At 39.8% G+C, this 22,105-nt stretch overlaps 1 protein-coding gene across 1 annotated transcript in view; it reads right to left on the bottom strand.

Annotated features, from left to right (window-relative positions):
• LOC104081369 (disks large homolog 2-like) overlaps window positions 1-21,227 on the bottom strand; it is a gene marked incomplete at its 5' end in the record, with an annotated part of 22,110 nt that extends 883 nt beyond the window's left edge. The window contains 7 exons of the mRNA XM_009584093.1: window positions 351-442; window positions 6,193-6,302; window positions 6,995-7,167; window positions 8,126-8,227; window positions 8,997-9,047; window positions 17,825-17,866; window positions 21,128-21,227. Coding sequence (XP_009582388.1) covers window positions 351-442; window positions 6,193-6,302; window positions 6,995-7,167; window positions 8,126-8,227; window positions 8,997-9,047; window positions 17,825-17,866; window positions 21,128-21,227 — 670 coding nt within the window. The remainder of the gene's footprint in view (window positions 1-350; window positions 443-6,192; window positions 6,303-6,994; window positions 7,168-8,125; window positions 8,228-8,996; window positions 9,048-17,824; window positions 17,867-21,127) is intronic.
• Window positions 21,228-22,105: the final 878 nt, after the last annotated feature.

The following is a 22,105-nucleotide window of genomic DNA, read 5'->3' as shown; positions in this document are numbered from 1 at the left end:
TTCCCTCCTACGATCCGTAGCTTGAGCCCTTGCCTTGAGCTAGTGAGGAATTCTTTGGTCTGTACAAATGCAATGATGCAACATTTGTTCTGATTTCATTAAAAGCAGTTTTGGGTCAGAGAGGGAATCAAATTAATGCAAAACTATTCCTTCAGGGCATCAAAATTCTGAGGAGTTGAATGCCTCAACTACCCTCGAGTTTCAGGGAAACAATAGTCCCAAGCCCCTTACTGTGGGCACACTATACTGATATGCACACTATACTGATAGGCCAGAGACTGACCTGATCCAACTGTTTTGCAATAAGAGACTATACCTTGGGAAAAAATTGTTTTTTAATAAAAACATACCTGTAAAATATTCTCCAAATTCTTGTTCTAATTTAATTGCTCGATCGTAGGTTTTCTTCGCTTGCTCCTCTGTAAGACGTTTATTCATTTCCCTAGAAACACAGAGGAAGTCATCAAAAAGTTTAGATTCTTACCAGAACAGCTTTCTAAAAGATACGTTCAACTGAATCACAGATGGACTGAGATCGGTACAAGAATCAAGCGAGGAAATTCTTCCATCAGTTCATGGGCAGTTTCAGTATTTTAAATTTAATTTCATTCTTATGTAGTATAGACCTACATTTCCAGACTATTTCCCATTTCTCCACTAAACTTTGATTTTGGGTTCACTACTCTACATTCCCAAACAAAATATGAGGCCCAAATCTGGTAACTGCTAACTGAGATGGACTTGTGGCATCAGGAACCCATGGCTAAGTCTGGGAGCCAGGAGGTCTCAAGGTCTGAGTACTCAGAGCACTCCTCCAGAGCTGAAGCTCCTTCAGGAACCTCTCTATCTCCCAGGCCCACAGCTGGCTCTCTCAGCTGAATAAGAATGTCCAAACTGCTGAAGTGGAAGCCGGTTTTGACTGAGGCTGGGGATATGAAGTGAAATCATGATTAAAGGCAGGATTCAGCACACTGAGACTCCTGACCCTAGAAGGAATCCCAGAGACATTATAAACCCTGTAGGGAAGCCCCAGAAGGACCCAGCATGTCTGCCAGGGACACTTCTTGGTTCAGGTGGGGGCATGAGTTCCGGATATCATGAGAAATCAAATTGAGTCTTTCCAGCAGGAAGAGTTAAGATGAGTTATTTATTTATGTTCTCTGTTCCAGTCCTTTCTGATTAACTAGAAAGATTCCCAGTCAAGCGTGTCTTGTAGATTCTAAAACATATAGCGTACCGATAAATGTAAAAACATAGACAGTGTCAGTAACATTCTGTTATTGTCAATGTTTTGTTATTTGATGAAGCATTTCTGTTTCAACCGAAGCATTATTTAATAACTTGAAGAAATGAGTTGTCTTGCCCATGCATGCTCAGCTTTTAATACCACTGTATACTTGCCTTACACATACATGCCTACAGATATTCAAATTAATTAGCAATAATAAATAGAGTTTGCTTCTCCTAGCATTTTTTCACAGCATGGATTCATTTTTCTTAAAACACGATGGAAATTTTCTGAGGCAACTAGGAAAGCAAGAGAAGGAAGTATCTTGTGTTCTACATAAATCTGATTTAATGCCTTGCACTGAATCATATGCTTATGTGGTAATGGACTGTATACAGTATGACATGGGTGATGCATGTAGGAAATTATGTGCATGATGGTGCATAAAAAAATGATCTATGAAGTGCACAACAGTATGAACTTGCTACATCTAACTTCTACTTGGCTTCTGAAAAACACCCTGTAAGGTGTCCAGGATGCAAAAAGGTATTTCTAAAAATTACTTAAAGCTGTCTATCTATATAACTAACCATATAACTGGGAACACTGCTTAGAAAAATCTCTCTGGAAGTACCAATGCAATGCAGAAAGCAGGTTTATAAAATGAAGGATAAGAAAGATTTCTTTCAAAATTTATGACAGTTATTTGTGGATTATATAAATAGGTTTAATATATGCCAATCTGTGTCATGCTGCTAAATTTGTAATACTACTAATTCCATTTATTGGAAAATTGCTATCTAATTGAGTTCAGGTGGGCTTCTCATCAGCTATGCCTACTTGAACATATCTTTAGGCGACTGAACCAAAACTCTGTCTTGAAGTGGGACATACCATTGCAAATTCTTATGCAAACTTAACATTTTCATCTTAAGGACACTCAGCCAATATTCTAGTGCTAACAATATCCTCCTCCTTCCAGAACTATTTCTGGTAAATTTCTGAGGAGTCTTCCTCAAGGTCTTTGAATATCACAGGAGAAAATACAAATAAAAACATAAACAAGCATTTAAAATAGTAAGTACTTTGAAATAAGTAGAAATTTGCATTATATTTTCAGGTTGTAGATTTGCCTGGGGTATAAAACTGGTCCAGTTGTATTCATGCCTCTGCCCACCCCGTGCCTTCAGGAGAGAGGATGGCGAAGGGGGAGGACCATGATGTCCATTTTTCGTGATGAACTAAAAGTGCTGTCAAACCACAGTCCCTTCTAATCTTTTATTTCCTAGCCAGGGACCTGCACAGTTGGTGAATTCAAAGTGCTTGCAAAGAGCTGTCCCTCCAGGCACATTTTTCTCCTCTCCCAGTGAAGACCTCACCCAGGTAGGCTCTTCATTACTTCCAGCTCTCATCCCCATGATCCCTCCTTCTTCTAGAGAAAGAGGCCGATTGAGAGGTACCAACAGGGATGCCTCGGGGATTAAACCTGTAAGATGGAGTCCTGTAGAGGTGGGGAAGGAAGGAAGGGAGAAGGAAGGGCAGGATGACGGAGCAGTTTGTTTACAGCAATTTGATTGCCAGGACTGAATTTAATTGAAGAAAGCAGGATCAGGAGACATCCAGCTCAGACCATGTGTTCCGGCTGCTTTTACATCCAATAGCCCCTTATGGTCTTCCATTGCTGTGGTCATTAGTGTTAGTAGGGTATTTCCAGAGAACCAGCAATAACCAAGTTTCTAGTGCAGGTGCCAGCTTAATTTATGCTCCCTTCACTCTTCTTACCTTCATTGTCAGATGGGTGCAAAGGAGCATCTGCGTAAATGAGAATTAGACTTCAAGTGCTAATTTTGCTGCAAGTTAAATCTTTTGACTTTGTCTCTCTGCATCTTCTGATTAGCAATTTTTTGTCTTTTATGGTTTTACTTTGCTATTACACTAACTTTCAACTCATTTGTATGAACAGGAGTAGTTATGGCAGATAAACCTATAATTTTTCTGTTGTAGTAGTTACATACATAAAAAAGACTGAGTGAACAGAGTTAGGCTGTCATAAAAATGTCCTCTTTCTGTTCCCACAGAGCACTGGTTCACCATGTTAAACTTCTCCATACTAAAATAATAGTATCTGTTGGAAAGGTGTTATATCTGTTCATCTATGCACAGCCTACAACTCACTACCGCTTATGTCAGAGTATGTATTTGTTTAGTCAGACCCGGAGTGATTTAGCTTCATTACTAAATAAAATAAATGATTTTCACAAGAAAGGGGCTCAGCATTATGTCATTACTCTCAAGACAATTCTTTAAAAAGGATGATACCGTTTATATTAAAAGAGTTCTCATTTCTGTTAGAAACTAATTTTGGATACTGTTTGATAAGATAAATGCACATTAGATAGATTAACTAGATAAAAAGATCACTTGTGGAGAGCAGGCTGCAGGGGATAGACTGTTTTAGAGTGCCTGAATTAATTATATTTTTGTCTTTTTTTTTTCAGGAGTTGTATTGTGTTTACATAATTTATTTATATAAGCCATGTTACTGCAAAAAATCCCAAACTAGTACTGATATATAAGGACTTCTGCTGTCCCATGAAAGTTTGGATTTCTAATTAAGGGTGTCTTCCACAGGGTATTTGCACAACAAGGAATTCCAAACTATATAATGGATTTCACTTTGTTTGACCCTACCATACTGTCAACACTGAGGCAGGTTTAGATTTGGACAGTGAAAACCAGCTTACTTTGATTTTTATCAGTAAGAAAAATTCTGCTAACTCTGCATAACTTGTTTTGTCCTAAGTGAAATATTAGCATTACTTTGGTTTAATTACAGGATGATTGTCATAATATTTTGCATCTTCATAACAGTTTTCAGTCAATCTGTTCAAGGATTTGCTGTTCTTACATCAAATCAATGAAGCCTTTATGTTATTGCCACATTTCTGGTTCTGCCTAATGTATTTTTCAGATTAATGGCCACTTTTATTTACTTTTTTTTTTTTTTATCCCTCCAGATGCAATGTCAGCATTAAACAAATAATGGAAATATTTTATGGAAGGGAAAACTGTAGGTTAAGATCTATCTTAAAACAATCAATGCTGAAGGTAGGCTATGAGACTACCCTTCCCCTTCTATACAGCAACATAATCAGAATATAATTGAATTGTAGACTGGAAGAAATGTCAAGAAGTCATCCAACCCAAGATGGCTTTGTTCAGGATGGGGCTGTGCAAGCACCACATACTGTGCATCGCTCCCTGTAATGTGGCTGGACATGCAACAACCTTACCACCAAAAAGCAGGGCCAGGGAGGATGCGCATTGATGGGATGGGGCATGTTAGCATCCTCCAGCTCTGTCACCCAGTGGTTGTGGGCACACTGTTACCGTAACCAGATACGCATCTGTCATAGGAGGGGGGATGCCTACGTTTTAGCTGTGTAACAGATACTTATGGCATCACCTGGCATTTGCAGAGCCTTTGGTGAGGGGAAGGCACAGCGTTCAAAATTTCATCCCCATCACAGCAAATTAAGCTGATAACTCTTACATTACCATAAATGTACATGGAAAACAATTGATCACAATGTATTTTATCCTGAGCTTTAACCAGTATGAAGATCACTTCCATATTTCCTCCTCAGCCTTCTCTCCTCGACACTAGGTAACCCCTGTTCCTCCTCCACTTCCAGGGTGGAACCCAGAACCAGGCCAGCGCTCCAGCTGAGGCCTCATCCATCTCCAATAAAACAAAGTAACTGTCTACTGTGTCCTTATACTACACTGATGTTAATATAGCCCACAGTGGCAGTTTCCTTTTTTGCAACCACATTATCCACCCATTGATATTCCTCTGTGATCCATCCCAACCGCCAGATGCTCTTCTGCAGTGCTACAGCTTAATTATTCCCTGCTTGTACTCCTGCATTTCATTTTCTTCCTTTGTCTGTGCTGAATTTCATCTTACTGATTTTACATTGAGTTTTAGTGCTTTCCACCTTGCTCAGCCTTGAGTTACTCACAAACTTTACAAAAGTATTGCCCAATTCATCATTCAAGTAATTAACGAAAATAATAAGTAGTCCCAAATAGGGACACAGCTCAGGAAATATACTTGCAGGATTTCTGTTACCCTCCCAGTTTAACAGTGCCATTTTCAGTGACTGACTATGGTTGTGCACATGCTCTCTAGTGATTCCCTCTGGACTATATTTCCCTAAGCTGCTACTGAGAATGTCCCATGGAGCCAGAATAAAAATCAAGATCCAATACAATTACTGATATCCATCTCATGAAAGAAGGAAAAAAGATTGATTTGATTGGCTCTTGATGCACATATATTGGCTGCCTCTTTGAACCTTTTTATCCTCTCAGTTATGATACTTGAGTTGCTTACCTGTTCCCTGGATCCCAGTGTTTTTCTGAGTATTGAAATTAGGTTGCCTTGTGACAGCATGAAGTTGGTGCCTTCTCTTTCCTTCTTTAAGTGTTATGTTGCCCCTCTCCAGTCCCATGGGTCCTTGCCTATCCTCTTACAGACCTTCAAGTAAATGAAGGGCTGACAAAGAGGCACACACTGCAAATCTGACACAGGTTTACCCTCTGGTTCACCCCCTGTGACCAGACTCTACACCCCGAGAGCACCCAAGGCTGGATGGGAGAAGCCATGCCGCATGAGTCCTTGGTGAACTTGCTGCACAGGTTGGAACAAGTACACCAAGCACTGGCAGGGACTCCTTCATGGTCCAGCACGTAAGTCCACATGGCCCAGTGTGAAAGGCTTGTTCCTTGAGATGCCGGGCTACAGTGGATGGCAGGCAGGGAGAGCAAGTCTCCACTGTTCCCATTTCCTCTCGTTATTACTGATTTTAGAGGACAGGCAAAATGTAGACTCAAGACCTGTGTTGTACCACTTGAGACTGTACCCTGAAAATAAAACACTTGAAGGAGTTTATACTTACATCAGAGGCTCCCATGATTTAGGCTTAATGAAGATAGCTATGGGATAGAGTTGTGCAACTTGTAGTCGTTTGATAGCGTTTCCTGACACATCGAGTATACAGTGCTTGCCCTGTTGGAAACAGATGAGGATGTGTTTATTTTTGCAGAGTTTGCTGCAGATCACCCAAAAGATGGGAAGCGACATGGTGCCCTGGAATGGGGCCATTACTGGCACACCAGGGAAGGGGACCCCAGGGCACGCGCTCCAGTTCTCTGCGCTCTTTCCTTTGCTTTGGTGCTAATATAAAATATACACTGGAGATATGGGAACAAACTTTTTACTGGGATGAACTTTGTGGGGGGGAGAGGATTTTCTTCAGAGATGAGGAAAATCAGTTCATAAAAGTAATAGGATGTCTACGTTATTACTGGTTAATTCAGTTCTTGTTTGTGTCAAAGACTCCCTGTGTCCCCTGAGGCAAGTCATTTAATCTTTCCATGCTTCGTTCTTTCTCCTCTGTGAAAGTGAGATAAGTTTATTTACCTCTCTTACAGAGGGAAGAGGGAAGGTTGTTTTGGGGTGTACCTGAGGCGCTATGTTAGATCCCTGAATTGATGGCACTACATCCATGTACAGAAAGCACCAACAATGTTGTCATTCAAAGTCAGAGACTCCACTTGTGGAGTCATTATAAAGCCTATAAATATTAGGATGCTGTTTTGCAGATACTTTATAGTTTTGGGAGAAGAATCACGTCTGAGATACAAAGTGGAAACAAACCAGATCATGTTGCATGGTCAATAAAACTAGTGTCAACCTACCCTTTCTGCCACGAATCTCACAGACTGGACACTAGTTCCATATAAATTATCATTGTACTGCCCAGCTTCTATAAATTTGTGCTCTTGGATATCTTTTTCCATTTGTTCTCTTGAAATGACAAAATGATAATCTCTCCCATCCACTTCATAGTCACGCTTTGGCCGTGTGGTATCTGCATGAAACAAAAGACAGAAGATCAAGAAGTCTGTAAAAATATTTCTTGCAAAAAATGCTGCAATTAAGGTTTGCCCAGCGGACGATGCTGGGTCCGCTGTAAGTGGAGGTGCTCCACATCTGGAAGCATATCTGTGGCTACTACATATTGTTTTCAATGGAGTTATGACAATAAAGCTGTCTTTTTGTAGTAACACCTTCTGATGTTTACCTCCAATCAATACTTACCGGCTAACATAAAATTAGGGTTTACCAGAATTCCAGTTTCAGGATCACACACAAACCTCACATACAAAATGCATTCCAGATTGTAAATCTAATCCTATTACAGAGATAAAATGAATCGCAATCTCATCAATTTAATTTAGCCTTAATTATAAGCCTGATACTAATCTCATCTCTAGCAGTTTTAAGCTGGTATATTTGCAGAGACAACAGTTTAAAATGAAGTAAGACTGCAATCAGGGCTTGAAATAAACACGCAGCAAGCTTTAATGATCCAAGATACAAACACTCGGCTTAATTCAAGGTCCAATATCGCTTTCAGATTAGACAGTCTAGATCTCACACAAATCATAGATTACTCCATATTTTTATTGGTGGATGCTGTGTAATTGAGTTGAAACATTTTACATTTTACCAGTATTTCAAACTTTTATCTTATTTAAAAAACCACAGATTAATTGATGAGTAAACTGAGTTAGTGGCTAGAAGGTTCCTTGTTTAAAAAAATGCTACAGCTTTTGAGACAATTCTTTTGAGAAATTCTTTCCAGAAGAATCACAATCTTTTTTTTGTTTGTTCCTTTCAGCTTTTTTGTCCAATGGAAAAATGGCTTTTGAGAAACCAAACTACATATAGTTCACGGATGCTGCTTTCACAGCAATTTACTTAATGTATGGCACCAAGGGATACAACTCACTCAGCTGCAGAACGAGGAGTGAAATCATACTTACGCGGTACACACGACCCAAACTTATCAGGGAATTCAGATATCAAATCATCGTTGATCCGATCTTTCATAGGACCCAGTATAATAACCGGCCTGGTGTAATTAACTGAACAACAAAAAGAAAAGCACATTTTGATGATCTTACTGGTAATAACAGTAAATCTTTCCAAAGATGCACTAAACCAGAGTTGTTGCATTTTTGTATGAAGTGAAAACTTAGGTGTACATTTTATTGATGGGTAATTTATTTATTGACATGGATAAGGAAAACAGAACAAGTACCACTCATTTTGCAGAGCTCTGTGATGGTGCATGCACATGTAGTCAAACGACTATGTGGAAGTATATGTATTTGCTGTTGCTCAACAAGGCCACTCCCAAATGCTTGCAGATGGACTCTCTCATGAGGCATGGAAAGGAGATTGTAGGATTTTTTCTCCTCAGTTATATGAGTGCATCCCCCATTAAATCAGATGGGTGTGCTCCCATTTTCGGTTTGCCTTCCTGTAGGTTCATCTACCCTGGTTAGAGGCAGATATCACATGAGAAGGAAAGTAATAAAGGCTTCCCATGCAACAATATTGCAGTAAATCTAGAAAATCTGCATCAATAATTTGTAGACTGATTAATGTATTTATTAGTACATGTATTAGGCCATGAGAGCATATTGGGGAGAGTCCTGAGAACGCTAGGAAGCGGGGGCTAGCGAGAGAGACCCTTACATCATTTCTTTTGTATGCGATAGACCGAGTGGCCAAGCAAAAGGAGCCACAGAGAATCTGGGGCTGGCACAGCAAGACTTACTGCTCTGCTGTCCCCCAACATGTGAAATGAAAAATATAAGGAAGAGTGACAGAAAAGCAGATGGAACTTACTTTCCTGTCTTGTGACAGGTTCATAAGAAAGGATGCAGTCTTCTTGGCCTCCTGATGAGAGAAGAAAGAGAAGAGATTGAAGCTGACAAGCAACACATCAAGTACTAAAGCTTGATAAAATGCTTCACATAGAGACAGATCGGTTTCGACACTTCTCTCTGGTAATGCTCTCACCTGAACCATTCCAAAGTCCCTCATAACTTCAAAGTGCAGAGAGCACTTTTTTCCTTCCCTCCCCTGCTACATGTTTCAATTATCTTTGCTGAAATTGGGCTTTTTCAATGATGGGCAATAAGTCTTCATTTTTTGATTTGATAGCAAGGCTGTTTACAAGGGTAGTGCAGAAATTTAAGATGCAATTCTTTTGCTTGTCTGATTGTTAAGGCCCTAATGTGCTGCTACAGGGCAAATCCACAGCTACCTAAACTGAACAATTTTTATTCTCAGAATATATACATTTTGGTTGTTCGTCTTTGTGTGCATAACCTCCATAGTCTACTTTATTCACAGCCTGACATCTAGCTATGACCTATTTGCTGACCCTTATCCTTTCCCTGAACACAAATCTCACAGCATCATATTTTATGCACTTATCCTTCCTCCACTCCTGTTAGGACAGTGCTGTTTCCTCATGGTGACATTCAGGGAACTAAAGCAGAGAAATTTGCCATGAGAAACAAGTAGCACTGTCTGGACCATGATGTGGGTGCAGATGTACAGCCCCGATGCATCACTGTCCTCTCCTCTACGAGAGTGCAGGAGGAGAGGGGGGAGGATTCTTCAACCTACTGCATGAACCATTTCTCTTTCTGGGTCACTGTCACATACTTGGTACCACTTAAGGGCTCTGGCAGGTTCTAAATATGATTTAGGCTTAGCAAAGTTTAAAATTATGATTTTATTTTTACTCATGTCTTTGAGAAGATCCACAGATGGGATTTTGCAACTGATTTAGATACTACAGAACAAAGAGTGTCATAAGGAGTACCAGTGCTTTATAAAATAGAGAGGGTTGCCTTCATTTCATCTGCTTGCACACACTTGAGTCTGTGTTACATTATTCTGGTGGGCTCCTGCCAAACCAAAGTGTGCACATACAGGGGAAGAGTGCTGCCTGACACCTGATGGATGCTATAGGTAGGATTTAGAGGGTCCTACACCTCACCCTGAAGTAGTCTGACTGCTATCTGAGTCACTCTTGAGGCTCCATTAACTATGTTAACAAGATTTGTATTGGATGCAATGCCTAGCTCCCAAGAAGGTACAAAACTTTTTATGGTTTAGTCTTAAGCTGACTCCCACCCCATGAATCTGGTATGTTGATAGATTTTTTTTTTTGTGGTATATTATCTAGACAGCTGTGAGAAATGTGTAAGAAAGCTTTTCGAGTAAAAATAATGTTGTAATTAAGGACAATGACAGAAAAAGCAAATTAAAAAATGTACTGATGTGTTAGGAGAGAGAGAGAAACAGGCAGGGCCAACTCCAACCTAGCAATAGTGCTGAAGCAGCAAAGGAGAAAACATAATTTTTAATGAAAGGAAGACATTAGACAGCTTTTGAGGGCAAGACAACATAACATATGAGGAGTGTGGATAATGGATTTTCTTCTCTATTTGCAAATGTTTGATACTGTAATCCCTTGCTTAACTTTGGCTTTTTGCAAAGTTAAAAACCTAGAATTATCGTTACACTAGGTTTCACACATCAGATTCTCCCTTTCTCCGGGAATTTTGGAGGTGATATAAAACTCAGGATGTCCCATTCACCTGGAGATGAAACAATTCCTTCTCCAGACTGGATGAGGATGCTCCTGCACTGAGTGCCCTCCAGCCCCCAGGAACCAAGGTTATGCTTTCCCCCAGCCTGAGAAAGTCAATCTTGGGGTGGACGATGAAGCCATCATGTACTAAGCGTGTGGAGGGGAGCCTGTTTATACAAATACAATCTTAAACTTGAAAATACTTGTTTCAATGGCATACAGATCTGCAGAAGAGGATTCATTTCAGCTAATTTCAGAAACCTATATCGTGACTGCTTATGTCTAAGCTAGTCCCTAGGTACCCTTTGGAGTCAATGGGTGCCTACAAATACGCAACTGCTTATTCTAAGACGTGAGTCATCTGACCTATTTTAGATGTCTACTTCGGGATGAAAGAAAAAGTCAGAAGGGTGTGTTTGTCTCCATTGTCCCATAATGGCATTTAAACAGCGAGGTCAGATGCAGACATCTGCATTTAAACAGTAGAATCCCATGGGAGTGGCAGTGACAAGAGCAACTGAAGGAAAATAGCCAATAACTCCGACGCTATTGTTTAAAAATTTTTCTGTGGGCTAGTATTTGGCTTTGGCAAATTATAACCAGCACAAATAAGACAGCACAGATTTTACCTTCTGTTTTGCCCAGTCCCTGGCAGACACGTTCACATGCTAAAGCTGTCGTTACCTCCACGCTGTCAGTCGGGTATGGGCTATGGAGACAAACGAGCCTGTCGTTTCACAGAAGTCTTGTGAAACTGTGGCCAGACTGAAGGCAAAGAAGCACTCAAATTGTGCTGAAGCTTAAGCCATTGGAAAGGGTTGCAGCAAGTAAGGAGAAACTTTGAGGCTGACTGTGAGACACAGGGACTTAAAGATAGATATCTGCCTGAGTGAAGGCTCTTCAGCACTGAGTTTCAGGCTCAACATGGAGTGCGAGCGTGGGGGAAAGCTGCACCATTTCCACTACTTTTCTTTTCTGGAAAAAGGGCTCAGGAAGCTCAAGTTTTTATGTGAATAAAATCCTTCCAAGTACTGTCCAGACAAAATCCTGTAAGTCTCAGAGGCTAACCTGCATGTTAACTGTACCAGATGGTATTCTTTAACGATCTCTACTCACTCAGTACTGCACGGTTTTGCAGTAGTCCATAAAGTATTAAGTATAATGAAGAGCTCTAGAGTCAATCAATAGTCGGATTGCTATAACCTTGTGATGGCTTTGAGGTGGGAGGCACAGTGTGAAATTCAGCCGGACACGGACTCTTATTGATCATTTGACTAAGCCTCATTTACCACCAACATTAACGGCTTAATTAGCACAGGTTAGCTATATTGATCTGGAAAATCTTTGTGAAATTTAACAGACAAAACAAAAAGAGAAAAAAGAAAAAGCCCAAAGGATTTTGTCATGATCCCTTGTTCTTCAGTAAAATTCCACAAAGTCAAAAAGAGAAGAAAAGAAAGAAGATAAGGAAAGAGAAGAAAGAAAAAGGAAGCTTTCCTAAATCTAATATTCTTACAAGTAAAATTATTGGAGGGCTTTCAGTTTCCGAGGATCGTTATGGCTCTGCTTCCCTTTGTTCTTGGTTTGCCTGTTGGTGAGTTCTTGTGCTCAGGAAGAGAAGAATAACCTGGAGTTTGTTATAATGCACAGCCTCTGTAAACCGGGCTGAGAGGTTTTGTGTGGTCAGATGACTTTCATAAGGACTACTAATTTCAACTTTTTAAAAGATTTTATGGTGTTTCAGAGGAGTAGCCCTAAAATGGATTTAAGGTGTTGCCTCTGTTTTCCCTTTCTGGTTAGATGGCAGAGAGTCTGTGAAAGACTCAAAATCACAGTTTTGGTGTAGACCTGGCAGATATCAGGCTTTTTTCATGTAACCCATAAAAAGGCCCCATTTCCTATTGTCTTGCCAGAGCATCCAGACCTTCCACAGTGCTGGTGTAACTGCACCCAGCATGTGAGTGACGGGGCAGGAGAGCTGCTGTGAGCTGCTGTGGTGCAGCCACCGTGTAACCAAACGCCCACCCTCATCGAGTACCTTATGCTGTGGGAATCCATGGATTTTGGCATCCTATTAATGGCTGTGAATGAAAAAATCTGTAAAGGGTTCTAAGGCAGGGAATAATAAAAAAAGTAGTACTTATGAAGACAGGTAAAAATTATTTATGACTTTAGAAAAATCAAAGGGAATTTTTGTGTTCATTAAAATAGCTGGACTAATGGTGGCAGTTACCATCAATACACATGTGAAATACATGTAGATGAGACAAATTAATTCTATTTTTGAACCCTTGCCTGAATTTTGTTGCTCAGCTGGATCTAAAATCAAAGAAGGCTTATTTTTCTGTCACCATGCATTTTGGTTTTGGGCTAACATGGATTACCTGTGTTGGATTGGCAAGATCTTGGAGAAATCAATTTCTTGTTTTGTTTCATCTGCACGGACTGCACCGGACAGTCAATATCCTAACCTCTATTTGGCTCAAAATCCCTTTCCTGAACCTCTGTTTTTGTAAGTAAACACATTACTTTTGGAAATATGTTGATAGCTATGAAAGACTGTAAATCCAATACATAAAAGGATCATCAGTAGTCTGAGAATGAACTTATGACTGAAAAGTGGTCTATCGGCACTTTATGTTTAAGATCAATATAGCTTGGGAGGGCAGAAAATGAGACTTCAATACTTGTGCCAGTTTGAGTGTGCCTGAATAATATAGTAATCCTTGGGGAGTGTAAGAGCCAGCGTAGGTGTCCTAATTAATCAGTGGCCTAACATAATTATCAGGACTCCTTTAACCTTGTTCTGAGTCTTCAAATCTCATTACAAGAGTGACTTGCTGAGAGAGGGTAAAAATCTTTGTTTCTAACAATTTTCCTTATTTTTAACTTTTAGTCATGTATTGCCTCTCTAGGTAATTGGTGCAATCACAACCAATTATGCAATTAGGCTAAATAGATGTGGTAATGTGTGTGTAATTTTGATGACAGCTATAAAAACCTTTACTGAATTACGTGTAAGAGCATACCACACATATGCAGTAGAGAGACTTGAAATTCATGGCCATTATGAAAATCATGTCTCACAAAATAAAAACTGATGAGTCCACGATAAAAAATACGTTCTTACAAGCTTGGTTTGAAGAAGAAATCAGAACATTTTAAGTTACAGAACTCAAAATAAACTTTCAATCATGGTTTGATTAGCTGGTTCAGAGATAAGTCAAAGTTGGCTGTATATATCTTTATCACAACAAGAACAATTTTCTGCTAGACCAGGACTTTATATACCACTCTTGGTTTTACTGCTGAGAACAGGTGCAAATCAACTAACATGCTTATAGCCTTCATATTAGCGTGGCCAATATGACGCAGTAGCAGCTGTGTGGCAGCTCAGCCCCTTTTAGATCAGGCCAACATGTGTTCCTCGCTCAAAAATACTTTCTAATTTTTATAAAGGGCCAAATTCTGCTGTCAAATGTATTTGTGGTTCGCCCTGAAGTTAACGGAGCTGAAGGTTATTTGCTGGGAGAAAGAAAATCCCATTGTTGGCTCCAGCTCTTTTGCTCATTACAAACCCAGCGTTGAGAGCACTGGCAGGAGAAATCATGTTTACTACCTGTAACAGCCTTGTTGCTAAGAAGTGGTCAAAGAATTTTCTCTTGAGACCACGTAGGAGGACTTTCAATTATATTATTATTTTGAAATAAAAAGTATCTGACTTCTGTAGAAAAGTTGATTTTTTAACCCCCAAGCCCAAGACATGAGCAATACTTCAGCCAGATACTCAAATTTTTAAGCAATATATTTTTCTAAATAAATATGAATGCATCAGAATATCTCCTAGAAAAAGCCCAGTCAATTTGTAACTCCTCTATTAATCACTGTCCAGGGCACAGCCTGGACAGCTCTCAGAAGCCTTCAATATCACTTTGGGTAGTTGTACCCCTGGTTTGGAATGGTTCTAGGAATGATCAAGTAGTACAGGTTTCAACACTAGCTACTACTACTACTTTTCACTAAAATGCTCATCGTGAGAAGCAAAAGTTAGAGAAACACGTTAAAGCAATTGCCAGAGACCCACTAGAAAAAATGTAGAACCCGTCACTCTGGACTCCAACTGGCCTGTTTTTATAGGGACAAATATAAACGTCTGCAGGAGAATGCGTGGCACTTGCCAGTCATTTCTTACCCACACACTTTTCTTTGTGCTGGCCAAGGTGTGAATTGCTGGTTTCCCACAATTCAGAAAGCAGTGGGGCAGACCACTCCTTTCTTCCTGCTCATTTGCTTGGGAAACAGAAGAGAAAAGGGGCACTGGGACAGGGTCACAACCCCATGCAAAACCCTTGAGCTCTCCAGCAGTTTTCTATTTGCTCCCCATGCATTTTTCAGTGTCATTTTTTCTTCTTCTCCTAGTATGCCCCATTTCACCAGTGCACAGACTGAGGACTAGATGAGTTTGCAAGTCAACACACATGGTGTCCTGGCAAAATAATTTGGTTCTGTGGTGGTGACTGACGTTAGGCCCTGTTCCCAGCTACCCAGATGCAAACAGAAGAGCAGAAATAATAACTGCATGGTGTCTTACTCTGCCAGGAATGAGCTTCACCCTGTATTTTTTTCCTTTCATTAGGAACAATTAAATTAGAAGGCAGTGAGGAATACGTCTTTAGGAAATGTTCACAGACTAGGTCTAATAATTACTCTTCCCACATGAGAGGTATTGATAGGTTTCTACTGTGCAGTGTCCTCTCTCAACAGTCCCAGAAGGTCAGAACTGCAGTGAAATAAGACACCTTCTTCATGGCAGGCCTCATCAATCTTATCTCCATGCCCTCACAATTTGTTGACCTCTCTGACCATTCACCTCTCGCTCTCCTCTTTCTAATTCTTCTCTGCTCCCGAGTAATTATTTTTCTAGGGGGGATTTGCTGTAATGAGCCATGCAATGGGACGTACTGCTGGCATAGGGTAGCCTGGAGATGCAGAGAGTAACCAGCTGGATTCAGGAGGGCTTTAAGTCCTCACAGGAGATATGCTGATATACCATGGCCATGTGGTAACTGAAGACACAGTCAGGCTAGAGTTGACATGCCATCATGGCCATCTGAAACAGTAGTTTCCAAAAGCTGGTGACCAAAGTTGCTGGTTGCCCAAGGTTATGCCTTCAAATGTCATATCAGCACACACCAATGAATCATTCGCAAACTAAATTAGGCCCTTTGGGAACCAGCTCCTGGATTTTAAAGCTGCTTTCAATTGGCATAACCTAAAGTTGGCTTCCTCTGCTGCTAAATGGCATAGCTCTCCCATGGGCAGAGAAGGAAGTCCTGCCTGCATCTTCTACACCAGGCAGCAATTGTTGGACACACCAGTAATGCATGGGGAGCTCCAGCCAACAGGATGTAGGCTGGATGCTGCTGGGGTGAGACAGGAGCTTGCCCAGATGGAAACCACCCTAGAAGGAGAGTGCCTGCCATGGCGTTGTTACCTCAACACTACTTTTCCTTCCAAGTATCTATGTCCCAACTTCCCCAAACCATTTCTATCCCCTTTCTTGTACCTCAAAACATACACTTTGTTTCAAGCTATTGCACAGCCAACAAGGAAATGGCTACCTGGCCTGTCTTATGATGAAATTTGGGAATTAGCTTTTGTGGACCTGCCCCAAATGTTTGGCTGCAACTGGGCACCCTTGTGAAGTCTCCTGTTTGGGATAGTTCATCAGGCATGGGATGTGGTCAGCTACCAGCCTAGATTCTCCTCTGGGCTTTTACCTTGAGCTCACCCTGAAATAAACACACCTGGAGGAGATTTGACTCATGCAAACTTTTGAAAATTTAACCTGTTGACTCATTCCTGATTGTAAAGTCAGGAGGAAAAAGCATCTTATATTTCAAACATAAAATCCTCCTCTCTTTCTCAGTAGAGGACACTAAAAATAAAGCAGTGCAGAATTGGATCCTGGCAGTTCAAGAGCACCTACTGTTTTCTTGTGACTCTGGCAATTGCTTTCAAAGGAAACCTTTGCAATACAAGAGAATACAAACTAATTTACCATTACTGAATTGCATAAGATTAGCTGTTTTACTGAAACCAGTGTTTATTAACAGAGCTCAACTGCTATGCGCTATATCAAGACTAGTAAATATGAGGTATGACACCAATGATTACCTGAATGTATGCGGGTGCTTAGCACAAGTGCTGAGCGACTGGTGGAAAACTTGATTTGCTAAGCAAATGGCTTGAAAAAATGAAACAACTGGGTGATTTAGTAAGCAATCTATCATTTTAATTACCTTTTATTACATTTCCAGTCATTTATTTAATGCCTTGGGTTTTTTTGCTTTTCAGCACTTCCAGAATAATAGTTATATTGGTTAATTTTTTTGGTATTACTAATGATTACCTAGAATGTACAATCTGCTCTTGGCTATATGACCATATGGAGTCTGTAATTCAAACCAAATCAGGTTGCAGGGTTGGGACTTCCACTTATAGGGAATCAGTGACATTCAGTGGCAGTGCCTAAGGGGTGAAGTCACCTTTTGAAGACTTCAATATGCATTAGGAAATCTGTACTGCCAAAATTAAGGGCTCAACAAATTTTTGGGATTATTTCCTAGTCCTTCATACAGGCATGTAGAAATGCACGTAAAAATTGTGACCTTGTAAAGAGGATGCCTTTTGCAGATTTGACCACAGCTATGGAGTAATTTTAGTATTAAAAGATCATCAAGAAACTGCCCCCTCCCTGTTGAAATAAACTTCTTGTACCTAAACCAAATAATCCTGACTTTCACAGGCTACCCAAAGCCAGGTTTGGTTTTATGTCCCAGAATACATCCCAAATAACAACCTTTCTCCCTTTTCTTATAAAGGTTGCCAGTTTTCTTTTATAGCTTTGTACTCAAGATGTGCTTGTAAATTTGAATTCCAAGCCATTTGCTCCATCCGTCTTTTTAACATTAACAAAAGAGTAGCAAGGAGAGAAACAAAATAAAAGAAACAAACAGAACAAGCAATGCAAAGTAAAAGGACTCTAATGAAAGCAGTAACTTACTGTAGCTACTTTCACTATCGCTGGCATTAGAAGAAACATGTTCTGCAAGAACAGTACAGCAAATTAAAGAACATAACCAAGCACCACAGAGCTGCAGAAACTTAAAAGAACTGCCACAGTCATGCAAAGAGAGTTGCGCAGAGAGGAAGTAAAAACTATGCAGTGACATCACCTGAAAACTCTCAGATAATTTACGCAGGTAAAATGAAAGCTTTCTCTCGTATGGCATTTCAGAAAGAGACTATATGTATTAGCTAGTGATATGTGTCTTGGCAAAGCCATGTCTTTTCTTGATGAGACAGTTAATAACATCTCAGATAACTTAATTTCAAAGTATATTATGATCCACTTGCATCTTACTGGACGTCTTGAGTAATTTCATGAAACCTGAGTGTCTGCTCATATTATTCTGCACTATCAGTAACGTGCATCATTAATGCATTGGAACTATTCCTGCTAAACTGCTAACCTATGTCCATCTTTGATCACACTCACCTGCAACTGCCTCTAAACATTCCCAGTGAAAGAAGGAACTCATAAAAGCCAAGAATCCCCTGGGATGAACCCAGAGTAGACCATGCATGGATGTCATGAAGGATGACTATGGGAACAGTGCCAAGACCACCTCTTCTCTGCAATGTGTGTGTTTCCCCCACATACCAGTCTAATGGCTTGGGGTTCATAGAGTGGGACTGATGGGGTTACTGGAGTAGCAGAAATGCGAGGAGATGATATCTGATAAAAATATTAATGGAAAACTTTGATCTTGGGCTTAGTAAGAAGCTTTAAAAAATTAAACTTACATTTTGAAAAAAACAGTATATTGACTTTCAGACATTTCATAGCAAGTTAAAAATGGTTGTCTCAAACTAATATGCTATACAGGACCTTGAAGAAATTTATTAAACAAGAACAAATATCCTTCATAATAACGGTTATTAAAAAGCATATCTGAGTTGAATATTAGTGAAATTTGGATGGTCAGGAATGTCTGGATGTGTGTCAGTAATTGGAAGCTAGCTGTAATATTAATAGAGAAACTAGAGCCTATATAATACCTCTGTGCTACTTTGCCCATAGCAATTTGCAGAATTCAGTTATCTCCTTTCAAATGGTTGGAGATTTGTCTTTGTAAGGACACAGGTATTCAGGAGGGTTATCAGATCAGAAATACTCTACTTCTCTTTAGGCAGGGGAGGATCTGCATTTGTTGCTAGTGAGCTGCTGTGACACTTAAAGTAGCAGAATGGTTAAAATTCAGGTGGCAGTGACATTTGCTGTCTATCACTGACAAAACTAGTCTTGCAGAACTGTTCTTCTTCGTACAAGAGATGAAGCTTTCATCTTTAAATTGTGAGCTACTCTATGGCTTGAAGTTAAACCATTAAAGTGTCCCTTCAACAAATCAGTCATAAATGGAATAATCTGTAAAATTGTGTGCATGTCAATTAAAAAGCACATACAAAACAGTAGGCAATGCAGCGTTAACATTCACACACATTGCTCCAATTACTTGGTGCTTAAGAGAAAGAATAAGAACTGAGGAAGAAGCAGCCAAACACATGCAAGTGTCATTTTCTTTAAATTATGTAGATCTGGATACAGAATATAATGCAGCTATTTATATAGAAATCAGCTGCAAATATTTCACTCTATACAATTTTTCTAGTCTAACTTTCGAGGAAGCTAAGTTGCTTCTGACATGTGACACATTCTGCAATGCCAAGTCTTGAGACAGGATTGCTGCATCAGAAAAATAAATTGATTAAGGTTGCATGACAGAGAATAGGTTGCTAATGGTGAAATGGGTCCAGAATTAGCTTTGGTGAAGGAATGGTCTTCTCTAGCCTGCAAATGACTTCTTCCATTAATAACAAATACTAATCTAAAATCCAGCAAAGTAACAAACAGTCCCATGCAAAAAGCTGAAAATGCAGAAGCAACAGCATAAAATAATTTTCTATTGATCTCCTCAGGATGTGATCAACTTAAATTGTTTAACTTTCCCTTGAGGTGGAGAGGGAGGGATTGTTGCTCTAAAGAACAGTCTAGGCAGCAAAACGAGTTCTAGGTATGCTACTCTACAGAACTGCCATGATGGGAACAATAACATACTGTCAGAAACAAAAGGTGTTATTACAAAAGAAGAGAAAGCGTCTGCTTGATACACTGTATGTTATTTAATATCGTCATGCAGAACAAAACGATTGAAACATTTTTAATGCATTCACAACTGGGTAACAAATAAAACTCTATCTTGTGCATGCTAGGAGTGGAGGGTCCTCAGAGAAGGAACAGAAGCCAAAACAAAACAAAACAAAAGAAGATTTACAGTGACCATTCCTGGGAACTTACTCAGAGTCTTTGTTCCATAACCGTCGTCACCTAATCCGGGGATGTCCTGCACGGAAGTCCCCAGAGAGAGCAATGAGAAAGGAAGAACAGCCGCAGAAGAGGAAGGAAGAAGTCAGTGGAGTTGAAATGGATACTACCATGACTGACCATGTTGATTAAGCAATCTGGATCCCTGCTTTTTCTTTCTGAAACAACTTTAAACCCATATTCTATGGGAACACAGCCAATGAAAGAGGCAGTGACCGTTATACATGGCTTTTGGAGCTGTGAGGAAAAAGGAACAACCCAATAAATAAAGTCCCAGAAATGGTTCTCACCGGATAAATTTAGGAGAGAATTATTAAGAAAAAAAAGTGAATATTTGGGCTTGGAACCAGCATATATTTTTAATAATGCTGGTTCTCTATACAATTTAAGGAAGCAGTAAATGCCCAGGGAGATACACATTCCAAGATCTGATTTACTTCTTCAAGTAAGTGTTAGCATGAATGCTTCATTTAATTTTCAAACTTTCAGTGAAGCTGCCCATGGCAATCAACTTGGAGAATGTCAAAGGCAAAAAAGAGATTAGAGCAGACCTTTTAGAAGGTAATAATTTAGTTTAGTATTGTGAAAGAAATCACGTTTGTGTTATTTTGAGCCAGTTCTGATCTGGGAATATTTAATCAGAGACAAGTTTGGATTTATGACAGGTGCCACAACAACTTTGAGGAACCGCATTTGCTCTTCCAAAAGTTAAGGTCACTGTTTTATTCTTCTGAAAATGATGTTTCCAGGGAAGGAAGGACCAGCTGGATCCAAACTGCAGTCACACATTGGTCACAGTAGTAATACCTCTCCTGCCTGCCTACGACAACTATTTGCCTAGATGTGTGGGGTAGTGGTATCATGCGTGTCACCCATTTTATGTGCTGCTGCATGTGACATCGTCTCCAAGAGGTTACTTACGTTCTGGATCACTTGTTTCCTGCTCACTCTGCTCCTTGCTCTTGTAGAATGGGAATTTTCGTGAAAAGATGAAGTTCTTTTTACGCTTGTCATTGAATGACTGTGAAGGAGAAAAGGCATGGGGCAAAAACAGGGACGTCTAATTGTTGTCACACTCATGCTGACAAAACAACTAGTTTGTAAAAGTGGAGAGAACTGTAGTGACTCAAATCAGTCCAAACCAAGCGGCTGCAAAGAATCAGAAGTGGTTGCAGTGAGGTCTGCAGGTTGAAGGCAAAGCCCCTGGAGACTGGATCGATTTGATTACAGAGGTCTCAAATCACAACCTTCAGCTCCTTATTTGGAAACTGTCGTGTTTGGCTTGTTCAGATAAAGGGCTACAGATGGCTCAGCATGCTTTGAGATCAAGCCACTCATCTTTAATCATGGCAGACTGTGCACAGAATTAATTAACTGGCTGAAAAAGAATAGGCTGTAAAGAGGGAAGCAGAAGCCTTTGATTTCCTTGTAGTAGGTATGCGAATTCAGCTCTGTGCCAATTAAAATAAAATATTCTTTTCTTGTAACTGTTGCTGATTTCATAGTGTTTTATTTGGCCTCTTAATTGACAACTTCTTAAGTGTGTTTTAATGCCTTTTTTTCATAATTTAAGAAAAAATACTTTGTTTTATTTTATACGTATGTATTTACTCATTACGTTCCTCTGGATATGCTTTTAGTTTTATGTGATTTAGAGATGGAATTCTGCTGATAAGCAGTATTTCATTGCATGTTGAGCAACTTATATTTCTTTAATTCTTCAAACGGGGAATTAATATGGAAGGAATTGGGTTTTTTACATGATAAAACCTTTGACTTTATAGATAGTTGCAAGGGCTCATGGCACTGTACTATGTAAAAGCAGGATATGCCTGCTTGGGACATCTATTTCAGATACTAAATGAGGAATTAGGGTCCCTATACAGTCAATTGAAAGAA

The sequence above is a fragment of the Fulmarus glacialis genome, unplaced genomic scaffold (assembly GCF_000690835.1).
Source record: "Fulmarus glacialis isolate BGI_N327 unplaced genomic scaffold, ASM69083v1 scaffold5938, whole genome shotgun sequence".
Taxonomy (NCBI): Eukaryota; Metazoa; Chordata; class Aves; order Procellariiformes; family Procellariidae; genus Fulmarus; species Fulmarus glacialis.
The sequence above is the reverse complement of the archived record's forward strand: the minus strand, read 5'-3'. Positions and strand labels throughout refer to the sequence as shown.